This window comes from Rhineura floridana, chromosome 10, assembly GCF_030035675.1.
Source record: "Rhineura floridana isolate rRhiFlo1 chromosome 10, rRhiFlo1.hap2, whole genome shotgun sequence".
Taxonomy (NCBI): domain Eukaryota; kingdom Metazoa; phylum Chordata; class Lepidosauria; order Squamata; family Rhineuridae; genus Rhineura; species Rhineura floridana.
Window position 1 is genome coordinate 87369042 of NC_084489.1, and position 23818 is coordinate 87392859.

The following is a 23818-nucleotide window of genomic DNA, read 5'->3' on the forward strand; positions in this document are numbered from 1 at the left end:
CACAATAAAATTCAATATGTAAGAAATGAAAGATGCAAGAAAAATACAGCTGAAAACGATACAGCATCTAGCACAGCGTGCAGGACATTTGCTACAACAGGCAGGAAAATCCTTAAGTGGTCCATGAAGACCCTCATAAACTTTCAGGTGGTCCGTGCGGGGGGGGGGGGGAAGTTTGGGAACCACTAACCCACACTGACTGGAAGTGGCTCTCCAGTGTTGCAGGCAAGGGTATCCTGCTGGAGATGCCATTGGGGACTGAGTCTGTTCTACAAAGCATGCCGTTTGTACGCGTCCTATGTCTAGGTGGGGTGCCCTGTGCTTACAAGCAATTGCTGAGCCACACAATAACTTCTCCATAGGATGGTATGGAGTGTACTCTCCTGGGGCTCCTGACTTTGTCGCTTTCCCCACCATTGTGCTTGATGTGCTGTGGAGGTTACACCGTTGGGCGGCCTGCTCTTTGCTTTTGCTCTAACCAAGACTGTCATCTGTTCCTTGCTTCCTTTCCGCCCTAGACTCCCCAAACTACAAGGATTTGGTGGCTGTGGTGTACCTCACTCACCGGGCAGAGCTGGCTGTCAGGCTGGACATCTGTAGAAAGGTGAGAAGGAGCTGTGGCTGGGGACTTACTGGCTCCAAGATGGTCCAGCTGGACTGAGTGAAACAGCCAGTGCATGTGGAAGCACACGAAGCGGCAGACTGTTGGTTCTTCTAACCCAGACAAGCATACTCTGACCGGCAGTAATTCTCCAAGGGCTTAGGCAGAGAACAATCTTTCTGAGCCCCTTTTCTCCCGACATATGTCAACGGAAGATGCCAGGGGGTAGAACCTCGATCTTCTGCATCGGGGTGGGGAACCTTTGGCCCTCCAGATGTTGTTGAACTACAGCTCCAACTAGCCTCAGCAAGCATGGCCAAGGGCCAGGGATGATGGGAGTTCAGCAACATCTGGAGAGCCAAAGGTTCCCTGCACCTGTTCTGCATGAAAAGCATGTGCTTTAACACTGAGATACAGTCTGTCTTAAAGACTGAGTTATGTATTTCCTGAAGCAGGAGGAGTGTGAAACTGTGGGTGATTTGCCCACTGCAGGGCACAAGGTAATGTTCACCGTTCTCCCATCCCAACAATAGTCCTGGCCTATTTTTACAGATTGCCCACCCTGGTCGGAAGAGAAATTAGCAGCCATCCATTAACATTCTCTAGCACAAGGGTAGCTGTCTTCCCTGACCCCCATCAGTCCAGCATGGCCCACAGACAAGGATGATAGCCTGGAGGCTATCAAGCTGGCTACCCCTGACCTAGCAGGTCCAGTTCTCTCTTACTACTTAGGTAATTTGTGTACTGCTTGATATTTCAAAAGAAATCTGTTAAGTGTTCTACAAATCCCAGAAAAAAGTTATCAAAATACAATACAAATTCCATGTTCAAGCCTAAACAATACTGATTCTAATAATTCCACATAATAATTCTAGATTTTTAAGTAACATAATTAAATATATCTAAACAATGTATGTAAAACAACGAAAAGAAATAAAGATACATCAAAGTGCATTGTAATTTTTAGACAATTTATATACCGCTTAACTACAGTCGTCTCCAAGTGGTGTACAAGGAGTGCAAAACAAAGGAGATAAAAATGGGTTCAAACTATAAAATCAGACTTCAGTTAAAATGTCTGCCATAATTTAAAAAAAAAAAATCTTCATTAGCCGCCAGACATTCAATGGAAAGGGGCCCTGTCTGACTTCAGTTTGTTGTCCTGGGCTGGTCATTAATGTCTTTCTGTTTCCCTTCTCCACCCTTTCGTTTTTTCAATGTTCAAGCTCTTCCACCTGATTTACTCCCAGCACGACATGGTGAAGCAGTTGGCTAAGCTGGCGGGCTGGCAGGACACCCTCACCAAGCTCTATGTCAGGGAATCCTACGAGTCCCGCCAGCACAGCTTGTCGGGCTCTGCCAACGGCAGGAGTTGCCCAGACGTCCTGAAGATCACTGATCAGCCAGGCACAGAAATAGAGAAGGAAGGAGTGGACTCCGTTACTCCCTCGGCCACTGACCTGCAGGACCTGGATGTCTTCCTCCCGCTGGGCTACGAGGCCTCGGACCAGGAGCTTTCTGAAGGGTTCTCGGACCACTCCATCTCTCCCACCAGCCAAAGGAGCAAACCCTTCCACCCGTATGGCTTCAAGCCTTTTGACTCCTTAGACCTTGCCAGCCACTCCTCCTCTTCCAACATTGTGGACATTCCTGGGCAGGGGGAGGCTCACGCGGGGGACGCGCTGCAGGCAGACAGAGTCTACCACCCGCTCTCCCCATTCTCCATGTCCCCCTTCGACCTTGGCCTGGATTTGGGCAGCACCAGCTCTGCAGCCACGGCAGAGAGCGGGAACCAGACGCCGGTGAGCCTGCCGGGAACTCCGTCCCCTCTGGAGAGCTTCAAACCCTTCCCAGGGACTCGGGCTCGGAAGAGCTCCAGCCTCTCCAACGTGTTGGATGAGACCAGCTACCAGGAGACCTTGCCTAGTGACAGCATCTCCAACACAAGCAACCCTCAGGTGAGCTCTCTTCCTTCTCCCCCTTCTCCTCCTTCCTTGCTGTGGGCAGTGAGAGGAGCTCAGCTAGGTGTGTAAATTCTGACGTCTCCATCTAAGCATGAATCCCTGGCTCACTTTCTGGGACAGCCTTCGACAGCTAGGTGGCCTCCAGATGTTTTCTGGACTACAACTCCCATCAAGCCCAGGGAGTTGTAGTCCAGAGCATCTGGAGGGCACCCAGTTGGTGAAGACCGTTATAGGATGGTGGAACAGAAGTCGCAACTCGGGTAGCTTTGCCCTGCAGAAGATCCCAGGTTCGATCCCTGGTAGCTCCCGTTCAGAGCCACTGCCAACCAGAGCAGGTAATACCAGGCTAGATGGGCCAGTGGTCTTGACTCATTGTAAGGCTGCCTTCACGTGTTCTTCATGTGGCAGCCAAGACTTGGTAAGGTGAGGGGAAGAAAGGAAGGCAGAGACCTGATAAAATACTGGGGTCCAGATGCAAGGCTGGGTCTTCAGCCAGATGTAGGGTTGAGAGGGAGAGAGAAAAAAGTCCATCATTTGACGTATCCCACACCATCAATGCATGTGGCACTTGCTAGCCCAAGCTAACAAGGCAGTTGCGTGTCTCGAGCTTGGCAATGGGGAGAGAACAGAAGGACAGGCTGTGAGATAAGCAATGATAGAAGGGAAAATCCGGGTGCAAGCTAGTACCAGCAGTGCCTGGTGCCCATTTGGGACTGGTGGGGTGGAAGGCAGAGAGACCAACAGTAGGCGGAGCCAACGGCAGGCGGAGCCAACGGATTCTCCTTTTGTCCCCTTGCTCCTCCACGCTGAGTTGTACAAGGGCAACGGTGGGATTAAGAAGGAGAAGCTGACAGTCAGGGCCCTGGTCTGGTTGTAAGTAAGTAAGAAGGGAGGCAGGGAGGGAGCTGGCTTTGGACAGACCGAGGTTGCTGGGGCTGTGCCCCGTTTGCTCAAATGGAGGAGCCCCCACTGGCTACTACCGTTACCCACACTGAGTCCTTGTTCCAGTTGGGGAACTGAGCTACCCTAAGCTGAATCGGGGGTTTAGAACAAAAGGGGTACAGTAGGGTGTGAATCAATGAAAAGCTTTAAAATGGATTAGAGATCTCCTTGCCTTGGGAGCCCCTGGTGGCTTGTCCCTTCAGCGTAATCGCTTCCTTTCATCCTCTGCAGCAAACCCCTGAGGAAGAGTTGTGCAACCTGCTTACCAACATCCTCTTTTCTGTCACCTGGCGAGGAGTGGAGGGCTGGGACGACGCGGCCTGGAAGGAGCGGGGGCAGGTCTTCTCCGTGCTCACCAAGCTGGGTTCCGCCTGCGAGTTGGTGCGCCCGCCAGATGAGATCAAGCGCAGGTAGGTGAGAGCGGAGGTGTGCCAGGTGATGCTGATGGAGTAATGCATCCTTTTCCCAAGCTGGAACGAGACGGCTTTGTCAACTAGGGCCATAGCACAGTGGCAGAGCATCTGTTTAGCGTGCAGAAGGTCCCCGGTTCAATCCCGAAATGGCCTCTCCAGGTAGGGCTGGGAGAGAACCCTGCCTGAAGCCCTGGAGTGCTGCTGCCTGCCAGTGTAGACAATACTGAGCGTAGATGGACCAGCGGTCCAACTCGGTAGAAGGCAGCTTCCCATGTTCCTGTGCTGTCCTGCATTTAATCTGGCATTTTGCTCCCTGAGTTGCGGTGCTCATTTTGGGGCGTGCAGAAGAACGTGCACGGGCAGGTCCTGAGTGAAATAAGGGCCCATTATTAGGCATCAGTTGAAGCCCCCTGTTCCCCCCCCCTTGTCCCTCTTTGTCTCCCAGCCTCCTCGAAATGATGATGGAGTCGGCATTGACAGACATTAAAGAGTCCACTCCGGCCATGCTACCAACCCTCACCCAGAATGCTCTCAAGCTGCTGCGCCTTCTTCAGGATTTCTTGTTCTCCGAGGGCCACAACAACCAGGGGCTGTGGAGCGAGAAGGTCGGTGGTTTTCTAGCGGGATTCTGTGGGCTAGGAAATCCGATCTCCTTTTCTATGATGACAGTATGGATCAGCACAGGCTCCGAATGCACATTAGAAGCAGCCGCTAACTGGGTGCAGTATCCCACTGTTGAGGCCTAGTCACAGGAGCCTGGTGTCCTCCAGATGTTGCTGTACTACAACTCCCATCATTCCTGGCAGCTGGCCATGCGGCTGCTGGAGCTGATGAGAGTCCAACAACAACTGGAGGGCGCCAGGTTGGCAAAGGCCGGCTTAACTTTTGGCAAGACCTGACCCTACTGATCCCTGGCTCCAGCAACCTATAGAGGCTGGTGATGAGGAAAGAGCATCCTGCGTCTGCTGAGATGCACTCTTTGCAGCCTGTCAGAAAGCAGTCTTAGTGGTTGTGTGTTGGAGCAATTTGGGTAGTTTCCTTATATACATTTTTATTCTGCCTTTTCCACCTCAAGGCAGCATATGGGTTGGGACGTCCTCCTTTTCTTAACTCTCGTTTGCCTTCCGGCTCCAGGTTTATGAGGGTGTCAACAGCCTACTGGACAAGTTGGGTGTCTGGTACCACTTGGCCAACGGCACTTCTGACTTGAAGGAGATGGCCCAGATCGGCCTGCGTGTGCTAATAGGATATGTCATGCTGGAGGACTTGCAGGTAAGTCACAAAACTAGCTTGGGACCCTTCTTCCAGGCTGCCTTCCCCATTTTAGGTGCTTGCAAATGTGCAAAAGATCCCCAAACCTTGCCACATTTTGCTGCAGACTTGGGTAAACGGGACGGGGAATATGGTTGGTTCATAATACCATAAGAAAAGCCTTGCTACTGGATCAGTTGAAAGGGGCCCCATCTAGTCCAGCACCCCATTCTGACAGTAGCCAACCAGATGCTGCTTCTGGGAAGCCTGCAAGCAGGGCCTCAGCACCATAGCAGCCTATCTGCGATTACCAACAACTGATATCCAAGGGCATACTACCTCCAACACAAAAGACAGAACACAGTCCGCAGGAATTTGTCTGATCTTCTTTTAAAGCCATCCAAGTTGGTGGCCATCACCACATCTTGTAGGAGCAGATTTCATAGTTCACCTACGCACTGTGTACTTTCTTCTGCCTGTCCTGAATCTTCCAACATTCATTGCCTGTCCCTGAGTAATGAAAGAGGGAGAAAAACTTCTTGCTATCCACTTTCTCCTCTCTCTCTCAACTTTGCCCACACCACAGTTCTAGATTTCTGTGTGTGCTCGATATTCTGCATCCCTTCTGCCTCTCTCAATCCCTTCTGCAGCGAGGGACACGTCATCTCTGTTACCTCTTCCAGATTGACGGCCCTGCTCCTCTCCTTCCTCCGTTGAAACCCCCTCTCCCCCCTCCTCCCTCCAGCTGCAGTCCTTGGCCTACGTGAAGCTCCACAGCCTTCTCCAGACAGCCTCCGCCCCCAAGAAGGAGGAGGCCTGTTACCTGCTGGGCAAACTGGAGACTCCCCTTCAGCGCTCTCTGCACACCAAGTCGGAGACCTTCTCCTGGCTGGTGCCCATCGTCCGCACCTTGATGGACCAGTGCTATGACATCTTGCAGCTCCAACACTTCCTCCCTTCTCTGCCCCCCACCAACGGCAGCCCCACCTTCTACGAGGACTTCCAGGTGTTCTGCACCACCCCAGAGTGGACAGCGTTCATCGAGAAGCATGTAAGTGAAAGCTGCAGAAAATCTCTGGGCTTCTTACCAAGAAATAATCAAACTGAAGGCCATCTAGAACAGCCCCTTGCCTAAGGATTGGTCCTGCCCATTCCCATCGGTCCGTTCAGTCCAGGCCACAGCACTTCCCTTAACAGAAGGGGAGGTCATGTTGCCAAATTTTATTATTTATTTATAAATATCAGCTACGGAACCAAGGAGTGAGATAATTCTAGTAAGTAAAACAGCTAACCCAAACCTTAGAAGGAAAGGGGTGGGGTGGCAATGAGAATCGCCAGCGTTAGTAGAGCAAATTAGTAGGTTGATCAGCCAAAGCTAAAATACTGAGATAATGTAAGTGGACCGCATTAGAGTGCTATATTCAAAGTCCTATATGTTCAAAACTGGCTTTATCCTGTGGTTATTTGATGTGGCTGAGATTGAAGCCCTTACCACTGTGCAGGCAACGTATTTGTGCCAGCCCCCACCCCTTCCCTATCCTTGAGTGGAATAGTGGACTTCCTTGAGGCTGCCCAAGAGCATGCCTTCACATGTTTACAGAGTGCAAAGTGCTTTGAAACCAGCTTAACCGGCATGGCTGCCCTAAAAGAAATCTGGAAATTGTCACTTTGGGAGGGTACCAAGAAATCCCTCGCCCTTTTGTGAGACCAGCATCCTTCAGATTCCTGGGTTGGGAGACACTGATACTAAAACAGGGTTGAAAGTGGCTTAGATTTAGGGTGTAGACACAAGAGCATAAGAAGAGCCTGGCTGCTGGATCAGGCCAGCAGCCCATCTAGTCTAGCATCCCGTTCTCAGAGTGGCCAACCAGATGCCCCTTTTGGGAAGACCAACAGCACAACCCCAGCACAAGAGCACTCTCTCTCCCCACTTGTGCATCTGGCATTGAGAGGCTTACTGCCTCTGATAATAGAAATAGGTCTTCATTGGAGCCTGGGTTGCCCACTCCCCACCGTCACCCTTTGACCTCCTGGCACTGCCTCTCTTTTATACCGCGTTTTAAAAAATCAATCTTGATGTTCTTCCTGGCTGGGTCTCCCTCAATAGGTGCAGCCCACCATGGCCCAGTTTGAAATGGACACGTTTGCCAAGAGCCACGACCACATGTCAAACTTCTGGAACTCCTGTTATGATGCCTTGATGAGCAGCTCCCAGAGGAGGGAGAAGGAGAAAGCAGAGAGCAGGAGGCGGTTCCAGGTAGATGGTGTTGTGTTTGTGTGTAGAACAGCCTTCCCTAATAACGGTGCCCTCTAGAAGTTCTGGACTACAACTCCCATGGCCTTGCTGGCTAGGGCTGATGGGAGTTGTAGTCCAAAACATTGGTGGAGTGGCTAGCTTGGGGAAAACTGGTGTAGAGCAAGGCTAGAGACTCTAGTCACAGATCTGGGCATATGGAAGTTAGTATTGTATGCAGTACAATCCAGAGCTTGGAAAAGTTACTTTTTTAAACTACAACTCCCATCAGCCCCAGCCAGCATGGCCACTGGATTGGGCTGATGCGAGTTGGAGTTCAAAAAAAGTAACTTTTCCAAGCTCTGGTACAATTTGACATCTGGCACCGAATCCTGAGAATCTGTTTCTTTAAAAAAAAGAAAAGAAAAAGCAAGCTCCTAGCCCCCATGATTAAATAGGGCACTTCCAAGTGACCCATTTGTGAAGCATTCATCCAAATTTGCTTGTAGGGAGATTAGACAATGTTGGCTGTTTAATGAGTATTAATTCTTAGTGGAGAGGTTAGATGACGTGTCGCAGCAAATGTTGTCCCATGCTTTCTGGAGCATTTTCCTGACACTCATAGCAAAAAGTCCCATCTTTGAGGGACTTTTGTTGCACAAGACCTCCCTGTCAACTGTAATTGTGCACCCTGAAATTGCTGGTATGCGATTGAATCCCATCTAAAAATAGCAACAGTCTGGAAGTGCCCCTAGCTGAGTTTAACAATATTCCACCGTGCAAAAAGTTGCAGTGCTGGCAGATAGACCCTCTTCCCTTTCTGCTCCCACGGACTGCCACACCTTTCTCTTGCTTCACACACAGCAAGACCCCCTTTAAGGGAAGAGGAAGTCTGCCCATCTCCTTCCCTTCCTCACCCGCTTGCCTTTTCCTCCCTCCCCTCCCCGCTCCCCTCGGTGTCCCCTTTTGCTAGGAGCTCATCTTGGAACCAGTGATGAAGCGGGCGAAGCACGAGAACATCCGGCACACGAATATGATGAAGCAGATCAACAACCACCAGAACACCGTCCTGAAGCAGTGGAAGGCACTGAGGCGCCTGCTCAACTCTCGGCGCTCTGCGTGGGCTGACCGGTAGGGCGCCGGCTCCTCTTCTCCCCCTGCTGGCCACAGTCTGCCTTGACAGTCTGACGCGCAGGGCTGGTGACCTCAGAAGAGCTGTGCTTTTAGAGTGCTTCCACCCAGCAATTCATTGTGGGACTCAGAGGTGCTCATACATGCACTTTTTTTGCAGCGTCCATGTCACATCCTCCTCATCAAAGTATCATCCCATATTACCCCCTTCCCCCCCTGCCCCTTTCACCCAGTTTTACGGTTTCTATGGAAAGTCCAGTGAGTTTTAAAAAATATATCTACAGAAACAGTAAACACAGATTAAATGCCGGGGGGGGGAATGGGTTAGCCTTTTGATGAGGATGGTGTTGTGTGGACATTGAGAAGAAGGTGCATACCTGAATGCACCAAGTCCGCAATAAATTGCTATGCTCCCTTAGAGACCATCAGTTAAGCATCAGTTCATGCTGGTTTGTAGGAGTTTTGGAAGAGTGGGGTTCTCCCACACTCATACATCCCTCTCTACCCTTTTTAGTTCTTTACAGACAAGGTTGAGCATCTGAGAAATTACTACTAGTGGCTAAAACAGCAACAGCAAATTAATAATGGGAGCTAAGAATTTGAATAAATAAAATTCAAGTCCTGGTGGTTAAAATGTGGTGGCTTAAACATCCTTTCGAAATGCCCTGAAATGCCCAAGCTGTATTGTCTTGAACACCACCAAATTGTTGGAGTTTCTGTCTGCTGCCTCTTTTGCCCTGAACATACCCAGTGGCTGTTCTGCAACTGTGCTGCTTCCTCCCTTGAAAAAATAGGAAGCTGCCTTGTGCCGAATCGGGCCACTGGCCCATCTAGCTCAATATTGCCTACATTGATTGGCAGCGGTCCTCCTGCCCTTCAAGCAGTGGACATTCCTAGCCTTACTCAGATCTGCCGGGGCTTAAACCAGGGACCTTCTGCATGCAAAGCAGATGCTCTGCCACTAGTTATGGCCGTTCCCTAAACAGAGTGATTGCTCTCTGGAACAGGCTTCCTGCTTTAAAAGCTGGTGTGGGCTGCTGAACTTGAACACATGCCTCTAGCTTCTAAAATAGGCATGTGGATCATCTCTTGAGGAGTGGCCTTTTACTCCACAAAAGAATGAATGCTTCACATTCATACCATGCAACAATGGAACCAATGACCTAGAGAGGCAGTGGGCCCTCTGACACTGGAGGCATTCAAGAGGCAGCTGCACAGCCATCTGTCAGGAATGCTTTGATTTGGATCCCTGCATTGAGCAGGGGGTTGGACTTGATGGCCTTACAGGGCCCTTCCAACTCTATGATATGTAGAAGGTCCCAGCTTCCACCCTGGCATCTCTGCTCTGGAGATATTTTTTTTAATGATAAGAAGCAAGTGACATTCAAGTACAGGTAATGGGAAAGACTGAAACACTGGTGGGCAGCCTTTGGCTCATCTGGGGCTGATGGGAGTTGTGGTCCAAAACATCTGGAGGGTGCCAGGTTGGCAAAGGCTGCTGGAGAACCACTGCCAGTCAGAACTGGCAATAGTAGTCTAGATAGACTTAACTGATTTGCTCTGGCCTAAAGCAGCTTCATATGAATCTTGATTTAAAGCAGCAACGGCATTGGTATCTTCCTTCCTCTTAATGCTGTAGGGTGCTTAGGGAGAGGACTGTTAATCCACCCTCCCCTCTCTTTTCAGGAATCCTTCCAAGATTCACTGGAAGTTGTCAAGTGCCGAGACCTGCTCTCGAATGAGGCTTAAACTGGTGCCCAATTACAACTTCGACTGCCACACAGAGGCCAGTGCCCTCCGCGACAATCTAGGTAAGGAGGAGCCTCCGTGGGAGTAAAAGGACAGTTTTTGGTGACAGCCCATTTCACAGCATGTTCCAGTGCACCAGTGTGGTGTAGCGGTCAGGGCGTCGGACTAGGATCCAAGAGACCAGGGTTCAAATCCTCGCTCAGCTGTGAAACTCTCCGGGTGACTCTGGTCCAGTCACCAACTCTCAGCCTAACCTACCTCACGGGGTTGTTGTGAGGATAACATGGAGAGGCCGTCTTGACCTCGTTGGAGGAAGGGTGGGATATGAATGCCGCTGTTGTGGTCACCATCGTCTTCTAAAACAAGTGTCCAATTTGATGCATTCATTGTCCCACTGGCAGCCTGACTGCCCCCATGACAAGGGAGGGTCCTGATCCCAGCATTTGTTTCCTCTTCCTTCCAGGTGCTGATTATTTGCACAACCCGGAAGAGTCCCTCCCCTTAGCAGTCACCAAGGAGGCAAAGGTCAGCGAAATGCAGGATGACCAGTTGGCAGAAGAAGACCTCTCATTCCTGGATAATCAGTAAGTCCTCTTCTTGACAACTATCTGATAGATCTTATCCAAGGAAAGGGGGGTTAGCGGAGGGGGGAGGAGCAGCTGCTGACCACCTGTACTCCAGGTGATGCCTATTTAGCATTCCGTTCCTTCTAGGGTGGAGCCCAAAGAACAAAGTCAAAAAGAGAAGCTGGTGATCTCTGAGGACTGTGAGCTGATCACCATTGTGGCTGTGATCCCGGGACGCCTGGAAGTCACCACCCAGCACATTTATTTTTATGACGGCAGCAGTGAGAAGGATGAGACTGAGGAAGGTAATGGGCGGCAGGGAGGGGGGGAGGGTAACAGTGCAGTCTGGCTGGGTGGCCCTTTTCCCAGAATGCACTGCAGTTGTGGCCAAGAAATTAGAGGGACTTCATTCCATTATACGTGGCTTGTGAGAATCAGATGCCACAGAGAGCTGTGTTTAGTCTCCCCATGTGCTCTTGACAAGGTTCACTTGTGTCTTGCATAGAATGCTTCTGTTAATGCAACCGTGACATTTTGTAATGAGTCCACATTCCAGATTTATGTATAGATTTTGGCTTGTTATCTCTGAATGAATTAAACATTGTGTGTTTAATGTAACACACGCAACAAAACTGTCCACATGCCTCTTGCACACGCCCCCAAATCTGCTCCAGAAGGTTGGAGAGAGCCCCCAGAGCAGATTTGGGGAGGAAGTGGGGGGGTGAGTTCAGTTGTGTGAGTGGAAGTTGTTCAGCTTGCACAGTGACTGTGTTGGAGGCAACCCAGTATTTAGTCTGAGTTAACTGAAGAGTAAAGAATCCTCTCCTTCAACTCCCATGACCTGAACTCCACCTGCCAAGGTCTGGAGCACATACCTCATGACCCCTCCAAAAAGGAAGAGGGGAGGGGCATCTCCTCTTTAATTCTGAGCCCCAGCTGCCTTGGAAGTGTGGCCCACTTTAATTATTATTATTATTAATTCAATTTGTATCCTGCCCTTCCCCCCAGCAGGAGCCCAGGGCGGCAAACAAGGCACTAAAAACACTTTAAAACATCATAAAAACAAATCTTAAAATACATTAAGAGAAAACAGCTTTAAAAACATTTTTAAAACTTTTTTAAAAGGGTTAAAAACATTATTAAAAAACATATTAAGCAATTCTGACACAGACTGGGATAGCTCTCAACTTAAAAGGCTTATTGAAAAAGAAAAGTCTTCAAAAGGCACCAAAAAGATAGCAGAGATGGCACCTGCCTAATATTTGAAGGGAGGGAATTCCACAGGGTAGGTGCTGCCACACTAAAGGTCCGTTTCCTCTATTGTGCAGAACGCACCTCCTGATGAGATGGTTTCTGCAGGAGGCCCTCACCTGCAGAGCGCAGTGATTGACTGGGTATATAAGGGATAAGACGGTATTTCAGGTATCCTGGTCCCAAGCTGTATAGGGCTTTGTACACCAAAACTAAAACCTTGAACTTGGCCCGGTAGCAAATGGGCAGCCAGTGCAATTCTTTTAGTAGCGGGGGGACATGTTGGCGATACCCTGGTCCAGTGAGCAGTTTTGCCGCCACATTTTGCACCAGCTGCAGCCTCCAGACCAACCTCAAGGGCAGCCCCACATAGAGCGCATTACAGTAATCCAGCCTGGAGGATACCAGTGTGTGGACAACAGTGGTCAGGCTATCCCAGTCCAGGGCACTTGACATTAAAAGGACCCAGGAAAATCAAGGGGGCTTCCAGGCAGGGCGTTAATGTGCAAATGGTTTGTTGACATGCCACAAATCGGTCGTTGGCAACAGTTTTGGCTTTTTGTGGTTTTTTTACATAGTGGATTTTCCCCTGAAAGGGTAAATCCAGATTAAATAAGGGCTGATGTTTTGTTTCCAATGACATCATGTGAAAGCTGCAAAAAACTTGCAGGTGTGAGGAGCCCACAATTAAAAACCCCTCTGGAAGCACCCAAGTGGGGAGCGGAAGTTGAAGTGGCCATTGCTGACCAGCTAGAGCAGGGAGGGGAGGGAGAAACGTCTATGGCCCTCCAGATGTTGTTGGACTTCCCACAATCATCATCCCTGACCATTGGCCATGCTAGCTGCTGGGGCTGATGGGAGTTGATGTCCAACAGCATCTGGAGGGCCACAGGTGTTCCCCAGCCCTGACCTAGAGTTTCAATGGAGTGTCTTTTGGTTCTCCGTGCTTGAAGAAGTAAGTGCTGTGCCCCTCCCACCCAGGAATTGGTTACGACTTCAAGCGCCCCCTGTCTCAGCTCCGGGAACTGCATCTCCGGCGCTACAACCTCCGCAGGTCCGCTCTGGAGTTCTTCTTCATAGACCAAGCAAATTACTTCCTAAACTTCAAGAAAAAGGTAATGGCAACTCTCTCCTCTTCCTCCGTATCTTTCGATCTCCTGGTGACTCATGTGGGAATTCATTTGTAAACATGTTTTCCATCCCCTCCCAGGTTAGGAACAAGGTGTACTCTTCCATCCTCGGCCTCCGACCACCGAATCAGATTTATTTTGCCAGCCGTTCGCCGCAGGACTTGCTGAAAGCCTCAGGCTTGACTCAGGTGCTTATTTTGTACTGAGGAACTGGGGTTGGAGTCCTTGCTCGGTCCTGAAGCCTTCTTGGTAACCTTGGGCAACGCTGGAGCCTCAGCTGACTTTCAGAGCAACGAGGCCGTGTAGCTCAGAGGTAGAGCATCAGCTTTCCATGCAGAAAGTCTCTGGTAACTCCTGGTAGGGTTGGGTATGGCCCCTGCCTGAAACCCCCGAGCGGCACTGCCCGTTAGTGCAGACAGTACAAAGCTCAGTGAACCAGTATCCTCCAGCACTTCCTCTGTGATGAGTCAAAGCAGTGGCAAGACTGAATCTGAGCCAAGGGTGAGAGGACTGAAGGACTTCCAGGGAAAACGGAACTGAAGAGGAGTGCCTTTGACCGTGTGCAGAGTGCATATCTTTCATCCCTAGGTATACACTAGGGTTGCCAGGCCCGGCCTGCACAAGGTCTTCTGTATCTTTAAAAGTTGTGTAGGGGGAAGGGAGAATTCCACCTGGTGGTTTTTCCCATTACAGGGTTGCAAGAACACGTGCACTTGGCTGACTTTCTCTTCTCCTAAAGACACAGGATCAGTCTCAGGCCATGAACCTGGCAACCCTAGTATACACAGCAGCTCCCTCTCCTTCCCAAAGCTAAAAAGACGTGGGGAAATGGCTTCCAGGTCAAAGGGTGGGACTCGTCTGGATCTCACTCCCAACTTCATTCATTTTAGAAATTAAGTGCTTGTGATTTTACGCTGTAATAGCTCTGTAGTTTGTTTGTTTTTAATCGCTCCTAAATACTGGATTTCACCATGAAGCCATGGCCACTTTGCAAAACAGGCCGTTATCAAATTCCTGCACTTCGGGCCTGAAAAGTCCGCTATGGTCTTTGGAGGTAGCACTCTCTTTCCCGAAAATGTTGTATTACAGTGGATCCAACTGAGCTTCTCATCCTCCTTTTCCAGAAATGGGTTTACAGGGAAATCTCCAACTTTGAATACCTCATGCAGCTGAACACCATTGCAGGCCGCACCTACAATGACCTTTCCCAGTATCCTGTGGTAAGCGTTCCAGGAGGGTTGAGGGGCGAAACTTGGTACTAGAGCTGTCCAAGTGTTGATTAAAATGGTTTTCTCTCCTTTCTCCCCCCCCCCCAATGCTGGACCTTTAGTGGACCAAACCAGAGGCTTTTCTTTCTCTTTCCTGTTAAGTTTCCATGGATCCTGCAGGATTACGTCTCAGAGACACTGGATCTCAGTGACCCTGCTGTCTTCCGGGATCTTTCCAAGCCCATTGGAGTGGCCAACGAGAGGCACGCTAAGGACGTGAAGGAGAAGTGAGTGCCACGTTCTCTTGGGAGTGTTGAGCTTCCGGCCTTCCTGGAATGTGAGCAGCTGAGAAGACAGGAAGTGTTTGGGGTGGGGAATAGGGGGCACTTCTTTCCCTTGGGGCAGCCGTCACTAGCCTGGGGCCCTCCAGAAGTTTTGAGACTGCAGTTCCCAAACCAGCACAGTGGTCCAAAACATTTGGGAAGGCAAATGTTAGCAAACTGTAAACCGCCCAGAGAGCTTTGGCTTAATAAATTAATTAAATAAATAAATAAACTCTGCTCTAGACATTTCCTGCCTCTGGCCCACCTCTCCTCTAGAAATCTATCCCTTTAACCCTTCCCTTTCCAAATAGCGTTGCCTTCATATCACTTTTGTTTCTCTCCCATTCCACTAAATTGCAGCAGTGGCAGCATCATGACCAAGAGCTAGCAAAAGGGGGGGGAGGATTTAACCCTTTCCCCCCATATTGTGGTCCAAATAAAAATAGTCACCTCATAGGGACTGTGGAAGGAGGGCTGCCTATTCGGCTGTAGAACGTTACTTGGATTCTGGAAGCCGGGTTTCTGTTCCACTGTCCCTGTAAAGTAGAAGAGCCACTCTTGGGTGCTGCTAAATCCTCTGTGTCTGGAGCCACCCTTGGCTTTGGTTCTGTCTGTGAACCAGGAGTCACCGTACAGACTTGTGAGGAAGAGCATGAAGGTTTACTATAAAGCATTTCAAACGACAACTCTGCACCTTAACCCCCGGATATGTGCTGTCCTTTCTGTCCTTCCTGCCCTGCCCTCAGGTACGAGAGCTTTGAGGATCCCACGGGAATGATTGACAAGTTCCATTACGGCACCCACTACTCGAACGCAGCTGGGGTCATGCACTACCTGATCCGCACGGAGCCGTTCACCACCCTGCACATCCAGCTGCAAAGTGGAAAGTGAGTGACAGCAAGCAGGCCCTGTCAGAAGGCCTCCCTGCTCCTCTGGTTCATGTGCGTGCGCATGCGCGCGCACACGGCAACAGCATCAAATGACTGCTACATCCTCTACAATTTGTTAATTTCACTTCTTGTAATACAGACACTTGATTATTTCCATTACTCTTTCCCACTCCAGATAAGCTTTTTCTGATTATTTTTTAAAGTATGAAACGGGAAGCCTGCATTTGTCCCCAATTTTATCCAAGGGAAGCCTGGAGCAGAGTTGAGGACAGTGGAGGCTGTTCTGTTAGGATAAATGGGGACTGCCCCCCCACCTCAGTCTGCCTCCACCTGCCTTCTGCCTGCTTTACAGCCAGCCCAAGGGGGTGGTACTGCATGCCAGATGATGATGCTTCTTCCTTAGTCTCAGAATTGCCCCCTTGGAGGATAGGGAGAAAGCTAGAATTAGTTGGCACTGCCTGCCATTGCCTCTAGCGCCATCTACTGCTGGCCTCCCTGCCTTCTGCCCGACCAATCCCAGTGAGCACTGGCCACCACTGGATTAGGGTGATATCTCCAGACAGTCACTTACCCCATGCTCACAGGTAGGAAACTCATCCCATAAGCATCCATCCTCATGGTGAGAGAATTTCTACTGCTCATCTGGGGAGGAGATGTTATGAGAATTGCCTCGCCATGTGGCTAAGCATGGTTGAAAGCCCATCCCATAGCAAGCGATTTACCTCGTGGTAAATAGCCACCTGTGGTCACAGCTAAGGAGCAACCTTCAGTGCCTCATCTCACATTTATGCCGGCAGGTTTGACTGCTCTGACCGCCAGTTCCACTCAGTTCCCGCTGCCTGGCAAGCCCGCATGGAAAACCCTGTGGATGTGAAGGAGTTGATCCCAGAATTCTTCTACTTCACGGACTTCTTGGAGAACCAGAATGGTAAGTGTTCCTTCCTGCACTGGTTCAGATTCCTAGGCCGTCTAACTTACCGTTCTGCTGGCCAAAAGCAACCAGGAAAATGCCACAGAGAAGTTAACCATTATTATTATTTAAAAGATTTCTATCCCGCCCTTCTACCCTATAATAGGGCACTCAGGGCGGCTTACAAAAATAAAATCAAACACGTACATAATAAAATTGCAAACAATAAAATCACAAGCGGGTGATAGGCATCCTCCTTGATAACAGTTGGGCATTTGGAGAGACCTTGTGTCCATGCCTAATAGCCACCAGTAGCTCTGTCCTATATATTGGCATCTCAGCCCCTTTTATAAAAAAAACAACATCAGCTTTCTGAACTATAGTAAAAAGAGGGCACAGCTCAATAGTAGAGCTTCTGCTTTGCATGCAGAACGTCCCAGGGTTCAGTCTCTAGCATTCCCCAGTTAAAATTGAAACTGTCCAAAAAGTTGCAAAAATGGGAATTTTCAGAGCTCACCCAAAGGAGAGTACATCTTGAACTGAATGTGGTGAGAATGCTTCAAAATAGCTCTCCCCTTTGCTCTATAAAAGTTGTCTGTACATCTTCACCCTTAAGTGGGTAAACAAGGGATTGGGGGAGTTGCTAGACACTGGCAGTAAGGTGTGTAAACAGGTGCAGGAGTTGTGAACACCGTAGTGATGAGTTCCATGTAAGGTGAAATGTTGGTTCTTGATTCTTCAGTCTGGGGTTTGGAACTTCAGTTCATAAAAGCTTGGGAAGATAAGATGTTGTCGTGGTGGGGGAAGATGGGTGGCGGGTAGAGAGAGAAAGCTGGTATTGGCCAGCTGCAATTATGCACCTGTGTTTTCCCACTCTGCAGGCTTTGATCTGGGCTCTCTTCAGATCTCGAATGAAAAAGTGGGGGATGTCCTTCTTCCCAAATGGGCCAAATCCCCGGAAGATTTTATCCACAAGCACCGTAAAGCCCTAGTAAGAGGATGATGCTCCACATGCACAATTGAAGTGGGAGTGCTGGACGATCTTCTGTTGCTATAAATAATAATATTGTGTTTTCCATTAGTTTTAACTAGGTCCAAAAGCTTTAACTACCAAGGGCAAGTTTACCATCAGTGGTACTGAGAGTCCAGGGGTGTGCTCTATCTATTTTTTTGAGACTGTTTTTATTCTGGTATGTGACTGTAATGGGGGAAAGAAAATATTCAGCATTCCCGTCTAACAGAGAGTGATGGATTTTATTTAAATGTCTTCTTTTCAGTCTCACAGAAAGGACACTTTCTGGTCTTGGTAATATGCAATTTTTTAAAAAGTTATAAACTGGATAATTGTTCGGCTAAAATTGATCGGCAGGATGGCTTGACTTTTAAAAGCCATGCTCTTTTCTCCTAAGTAGGTCTGCCTGCACTGGCATTTGCAAAAACTCATTGCATGCCCTCTGAAGAAATTAATGATGATGATGATGATAATGATAATAACAGTATTTATTAGTCAAGTACCTCAAAGCATTTTTATTTATTATTTGATTTATATCCCGCCCTTCCTCCCAGCAGGAGCACAGTAAAATTAAATAACACTGAAGACTGACAGTGGTGATAAGTTGCAAGCTTACTTGTCCTGGATTGCATCCGATATTAGTTCTACTCCGAGTAGACCCATTGAAATTAATGGACATGTCTCTCCTAGGTCCATTAATTTTAATGTTTCTACTCTGAGTAGAACTTAATTGGATGCAACCCCCTGTCTCTAAATTTCAGGTTTTTGTAAGTGGGCAGACAAACGGCTGCCCAGGAATAATCTTGCAAAATCTGTTGGGGGGGGGGGTTAAAGGAAGGAGGGGCAGACAGGCAGGCCTGCCCACTGCTTTACATCCCATCTTCCATTTTAACAGCGTTTGAATAGCACATTTTTAACTTGCCTATCAGTTTTTATGGGTTTTAATTTGGTATGGTTTTAAATTTGTATACTTGTTTTTAATGTTTTTAATTGTTGTTAACTGCCCAGAGAGCTTCAGCTATGAGGCTGTATACAAATGCAATAAATAAATAAAATATTTTTTGTTCTTGGCAGGAATCAGAGTATGTCTCCTCCCATCTCCACGAGTGGATTGACTTAATCTTTGGGTACAAGCAGCAGGGGCCAACAGCTGTGGAAGCACTGAATGTCTTCTATTACTGCACGTATGAAGGTAAGGCGGGGCCCACATGGATCCTTTTGGTGGCCACTTGCTGTACTATGGCTTCCGAATGTTCCTTAGCCATTCCATGCTATTGTTAACCATCAACAGCCTCCATTTCTTCTCAAGGAAGAAGCTGGTGCTGTTTTGGCAGGGTTCAGGAACCTTAGGATTGCAGGCCTAAATAACCTCCCCAGACCTCCCCATTTGGCCTGTGAGGCCATTTCCAGCCAAGCATCCCCACCTGCCCTACACCTGACGTCAGGTGTGGGGCAAGTAAAAACCTGACATCAGCCATAAGGGGGCCCTTTGCCGGCCCTGCCAATGAGCTGATCAACGGTGCCCACAGAGCTCCTTTCACAGCACTACCTTGCACAATGAAGAGCGCTCAGGCAGACCTGTGTAGGGAATTTACAAGTTAATTTTCTCAGAATTCAGCCAGCTCTTTTTCATCACAGAGAGCTGTGAATTCTCATCCCTGGACCCCTCCTGGAAAGTTTATTGTTGGACACAAACAAATTCCTGGCTTCTTGTCAATGTAAACAAACCTCCTGTTCACATTTTAATTGCCACCAGTTGCAGAGTATTATCCTCTTAACCCTTCTCTGGCTCTAAAGCCCCAAGTTCCTAAATTCCTCACCTCCTTTGGCATTACCACCACACACCCTCTCTCATTCTCTGTCCCCTGCTGTTTGCTCACACCCACCCAGCAGCCTACAAGCTTCACCCTCCATTTATGGTGGTGCCTTCTGGCCCATCGAGCACTGCAACAGCTCCAGCTTCCTCCCAGCCTGACAATCGACTGATTGCCGAGCCATGAGAAGCTCCTCTCAAAGTGACCCACAAGACCCCTGCGGGCAAAAAAGGTCACCTGATGGCATTGTGACATTAGGCGATTGACGTGTGGCTGGCTCCACCCACCTGTCACATGAGGAGTCAGGGAGGTGACGATCCAGTTCCCTACCCCTGCCATGTGGCAGCCTTTACCAACCTGGTGCCCTCCAGATGTTGTTGGACTGCCACTCCCTTCACCCCAACTAGCAAGGCTGTATTAGTAAACTGACCACTAGAGTTTCAGATCCCCTCTTGATGTTGTTGGACTGCAACTTCTGGTCACCAATATAACGGATGTGTATGGATAGAACAGGCTATAATGTAAATAACGAGCCCACCCATACACTACACTCAACATCAAAGGCCCTCCTCCGGGTGCCTACTCCAAGGGAAGCTCGGAGGATGGCAACAAAGGAAAGGGCCTTTTCAGTGGTGGCCCCCAAATTATGGAATTATCTTCCCGATGAAGTTCCTCTGGCACCAACATTGTTACCTTTGCGGTGCCAGATCAAGACTTTCCTTTTCTCCCAGGCATTCTAACAGCATGTGCTGAGCTCTGACCCTAGATCTTTTACCTGATTTATCTATGTGGCATGGTTTTAAACTTTGTATGGCTTATAAATTGTATATTTGTTTTTAACATTCAATGTTTTTAATTTTTGTAAACCTCCCAGAGAGCTTTGGCTATGGGGCGGTATATAAATGTAATCAATAAATAAAAAGTTTCTCTCCAGATGTTGTGGGACTCCAACTCCAGTCAGCCACGGCTTGCATGGGCAGTGGTGACGGATGATGGGAGTGGAGCCAGGAGCACCTGGAAGGCCACACCGGGACCGCATCCCTAGTTTATACTATGCTTTGTACGTTCTTCACGCCATACACCCCCCACCCCGTTTTGTTTTAGGAGCCGTTGACTTGGACGCCATTGCTGACGAGACCCAAAGGAAGGCTTTGGAAGGCATCATCAGCAACTTTGGGCAGACCCCCTGCCAGCTGCTGAAGGTAGGCGGAGCTGGCAAGACGGAGCTCCCGCGTGTCTCAACACCTCCTGCGGCAGGGTGGGGAGTGGTCTTGTCCCCAGAGGGCAGCAGCGGCCGCATGGGGGTTGTAGAGAAGGCAGCTGATTGGCCCAGCCTGGATGGAAGATGGCAGAAGGCAGGTCTTGGCTGCAAGGCAAGTGCCCTCTCCCAGGCTCTTGGGGGTCAAGCCAAGCCCACTCGTGAGAGGCTGTTAAGGCCGAGTTGGGCTGGGAAATAGAGGCAACACAGCTGATGGATGTTGGTCTGTAACCAAGCCTGGAAAGAAGGCACTGAGGATGCCTGGAAGGGTGAAAGGCAAGCTGTGGAAATGGTCGTTTTAAAAAAGAGAGGGGAAGAGGAGCAGGAATGGTGTAGAGCAAGGGTGGGGAATCCCTTATTTAACCCTGCCTTTTGGGGGACTGCATGGGCGCAGTGAGTGGAGCAAGAGGTAAAAGCAGGCAGGGCAATGAATGTACAATTCACCTTTGTCTGTGTGTGTGTCCTACCTTCAAGTCGATTCCGACTTATGGCGACCCTATGAATAATGGTTTTATGAGGCTGAGAGGCAGTGACTGGCCCAGGGTCACCCAGGGAGCTTCATAGCTGTGTGGGGATTCGAACCCTGGTCTCCCAGGTCGTAGTCCAACACCTTAACCGCTACACCACACTTACAGTAGGCTTGTTTCTACACACACACACCAGGCAGAGTTCAAGGCCTTGCCGCTGCAGTGTGTAAAATGTACGGATTGGAGAGAAGAGGGGTGACATGGCTGGGTCTGTAAACGGAAGCAATCGAGGTGGAGAAAGTGGAGGAGGGGGAACTTTTCTCCCTCTCTCATAGCACTACAGAACATGGCGACATCCGGTGAAGCTGAACGTTGGAAGATTTACGACAGAGAAGCGAAAGGGCTTCTTCACACAGTGCATAGTTAAAACTGGGATTCCCTGCCACAAGAGGCAGTGATGGCCACCAACTTGGATGGCTTTAAAAGAGTATTCGACAACTTCACAGAGGATAAGGCTGTCAATGGCCGCTAGCCACAATGGCTACATTCTCTCTCCGCTGTCAGAGGCAGCCCACCTCTGAATCCCAGCTGCTGGGAATGTTCTTAATTTTGGATAGTGAACATGCAAACACATCTCAAAAAGGGTAATTTTCTTGGATTGTGTTACTCTGGTTCTCTTAGTTCCATGTTGAAAATATGCAACAAGAGAATCGGGGAAGGAAGGTGTTTGTGGTTTGATGCACCATTGACACCTTTAACTGCTTTCACTTGGCATTTCCCCCACATGGATGCCATTCGGCATACTAGCCAAGAAGCAGTCTGTGAACAGGCTCCCTTTATCTCTTGTGTTTTTCACAAATGACAGTAAGAACTTCCTTTACATCTCACACGTGTAGCTTTTTTCTGTATGTGGATTGTGCAAGACAGATGCAGCCATAAGAAATTGAATGCCGGTGTTACACTCAAAGTTAAGAGGTGCAAAATGCAAAAGGCCCATTTTTTAAAAAAAATCCTGCTATCCTTCCATCCCTTCCTTATCTAGGAGCCCCACCCAGCCCGCCTCTCTGCTGAAAACGCCTCCAGGAGACTCTCTCGTCTGGACACCTTTTCTCCTAATGTCTTTGAGAACCTCGACCAGCTCAAGTCCTTCTTTGTTGAAGTAAGTCCTCTTCTCCTGTGGTATCTGAGAAGGTGCGTTGCCACCAACCTACCTCCTATAACTCTTTTTTTGAAGAGCAGGGCTAAAGGTGGGTGGAAATTGTTCTGTAGCTGGCAGTGGTGGGGAATTATGATCAAGAACAGAAAGTGGCTAGCATGTAAAACCAGGGGAGTAGGAGGAAGGGAAACCAAAATGCTAGAAAAATAAGTGTTTATAATCCAAGCCCGACGCGTTTCAGCCTTTGTACATTTAGGGCTTTATCAGGAGCTTGGATTATAAATAAATACTTACTCTTCTAGCATTTTGGTTTTCCTTCCTCCTACTCCCCTGAATTATGATCAAGAACAGGCCCCAACCATGGCAAACACGAGTCTCATTTTGTCTCATCCTCTTCCTTCTTTAGGGCATCAGTGATGGGATCCCACTGGTGCAAGCTGTGGTCCCCAACAATCAGGCCCACTCCTTCATGACTCAGGGATCTCCTGATGTGCTGGTGAGTACAAACTGGCTGCTGCTTTTCTCCCAGCCATTTCTTGCCCCCGTCTTTGGGATGAAAATCTATTGGCTAAGCTGTGGGGTAGCAGCCGTGACTGTGTCCTGCCTCCACTGCTGGAAGCAGCATGCCTCTGAATTCCAGTTGCTGGCAACTTCAGAAGGGGAGAGCAGTGTTGCCCTCGGGTCCTGCTTGCAGGCTTCCCATAGGCATCTGGTTGGCCTCTGTGAGGACAGGATGCCGGATTGGATTGGAGCAGACTCTTCTTATGGGGAAAGAGGAGCAGGCACACACTTACCCCAGGAAGAAGGCTGTAATTTCTCTTCTCCCTCCTCCTTTTCCAACTCCCCTGTGTTGTCATAACCAGCCTCCCGCTTCTTCATTTTGTTAACCTCCCACTTCCTCCCTCCAGGTCACTGTAAGTGCTAGTGGGCTCCTGGGGACCCACGGCTGGCTGCCGTACGACAAAAACATCTCCAACTATTTCAGCTTCACCAAAGACCCCACTGTCTCCAGTGCAAAGTGAGTCTGTGCTTTGCTTTGTTTCGCTTCTCCTAGGCGCCGCAGCTTCTGGGCAGATCTCTCCCTTTTCTCCTCTGCCTAAAGCCCAGGCGTTGCTGTTTAACAGGAGCACGCTGTCTCTCCCCCTTCTGCTAGGACCCAGCGCTACCTGTGTGGCCCCTTTGCTCCAGGGGTGGATGTGTCCTCAAAGACGCTGGCTGTCTCTCACGATGGGAAGCTTCTTTTCAGTGGAGGCCACTGGGACAACAGCTTGCGGGTTACCTCGCTGAGTAAAGGGAAAGTTGTGGGGCACATCAACAGGCACATAGGTAAGTGGCCATGCGTGGGGGGATATGGTGGCAGTTCTCTAGTATCACGCTCGTGTGCTCCTGCACACTGACTGTGTTTCTGTTTTGGTGAGTCCTGCTCTCTCCTCTCACTGCAGATGTTGTCACTTGCCTGGCTTTAGATCTGTGTGGAATCTACCTCATTTCCGGGTCAGGGGATACCACCTGCATGGTTTGGCAGGTCCTACAGCAGGTAAGAGGAGGA

At 49.3% G+C, this 23818-nt stretch overlaps 1 protein-coding gene across 1 annotated transcript in view; it reads left to right on the forward strand.

Annotated features, from left to right (window-relative positions):
* Nucleotides 1–23818, forward strand: part of NBEAL2 (neurobeachin like 2) — a 177274-nt gene that overhangs the window by 145973 nt on the left and 7483 nt on the right. Inside the window, 25 exon segments of the mRNA XM_061587044.1 lie at nt 519–604; nt 1828–2559; nt 3739–3917; nt 4366–4525; nt 5055–5192; nt 5917–6222; nt 7279–7428; nt 8378–8535; nt 10222–10346; nt 10748–10868; nt 10998–11155; nt 13083–13243; nt 13246–13419; nt 14356–14451; nt 14602–14726; nt 15509–15649; nt 16450–16580; nt 17444–17553; nt 18649–18766; nt 20493–20590; nt 22156–22272; nt 22676–22765; nt 23178–23287; nt 23423–23595; nt 23712–23806. Of these exon segments, the coding sequence (XP_061443028.1) occupies nt 519–604; nt 1828–2559; nt 3739–3917; nt 4366–4525; nt 5055–5192; nt 5917–6222; nt 7279–7428; nt 8378–8535; nt 10222–10346; nt 10748–10868; nt 10998–11155; nt 13083–13243; nt 13246–13419; nt 14356–14451; nt 14602–14726; nt 15509–15649; nt 16450–16580; nt 17444–17553; nt 18649–18766; nt 20493–20590; nt 22156–22272; nt 22676–22765; nt 23178–23287; nt 23423–23595; nt 23712–23806 (4052 nt within the window).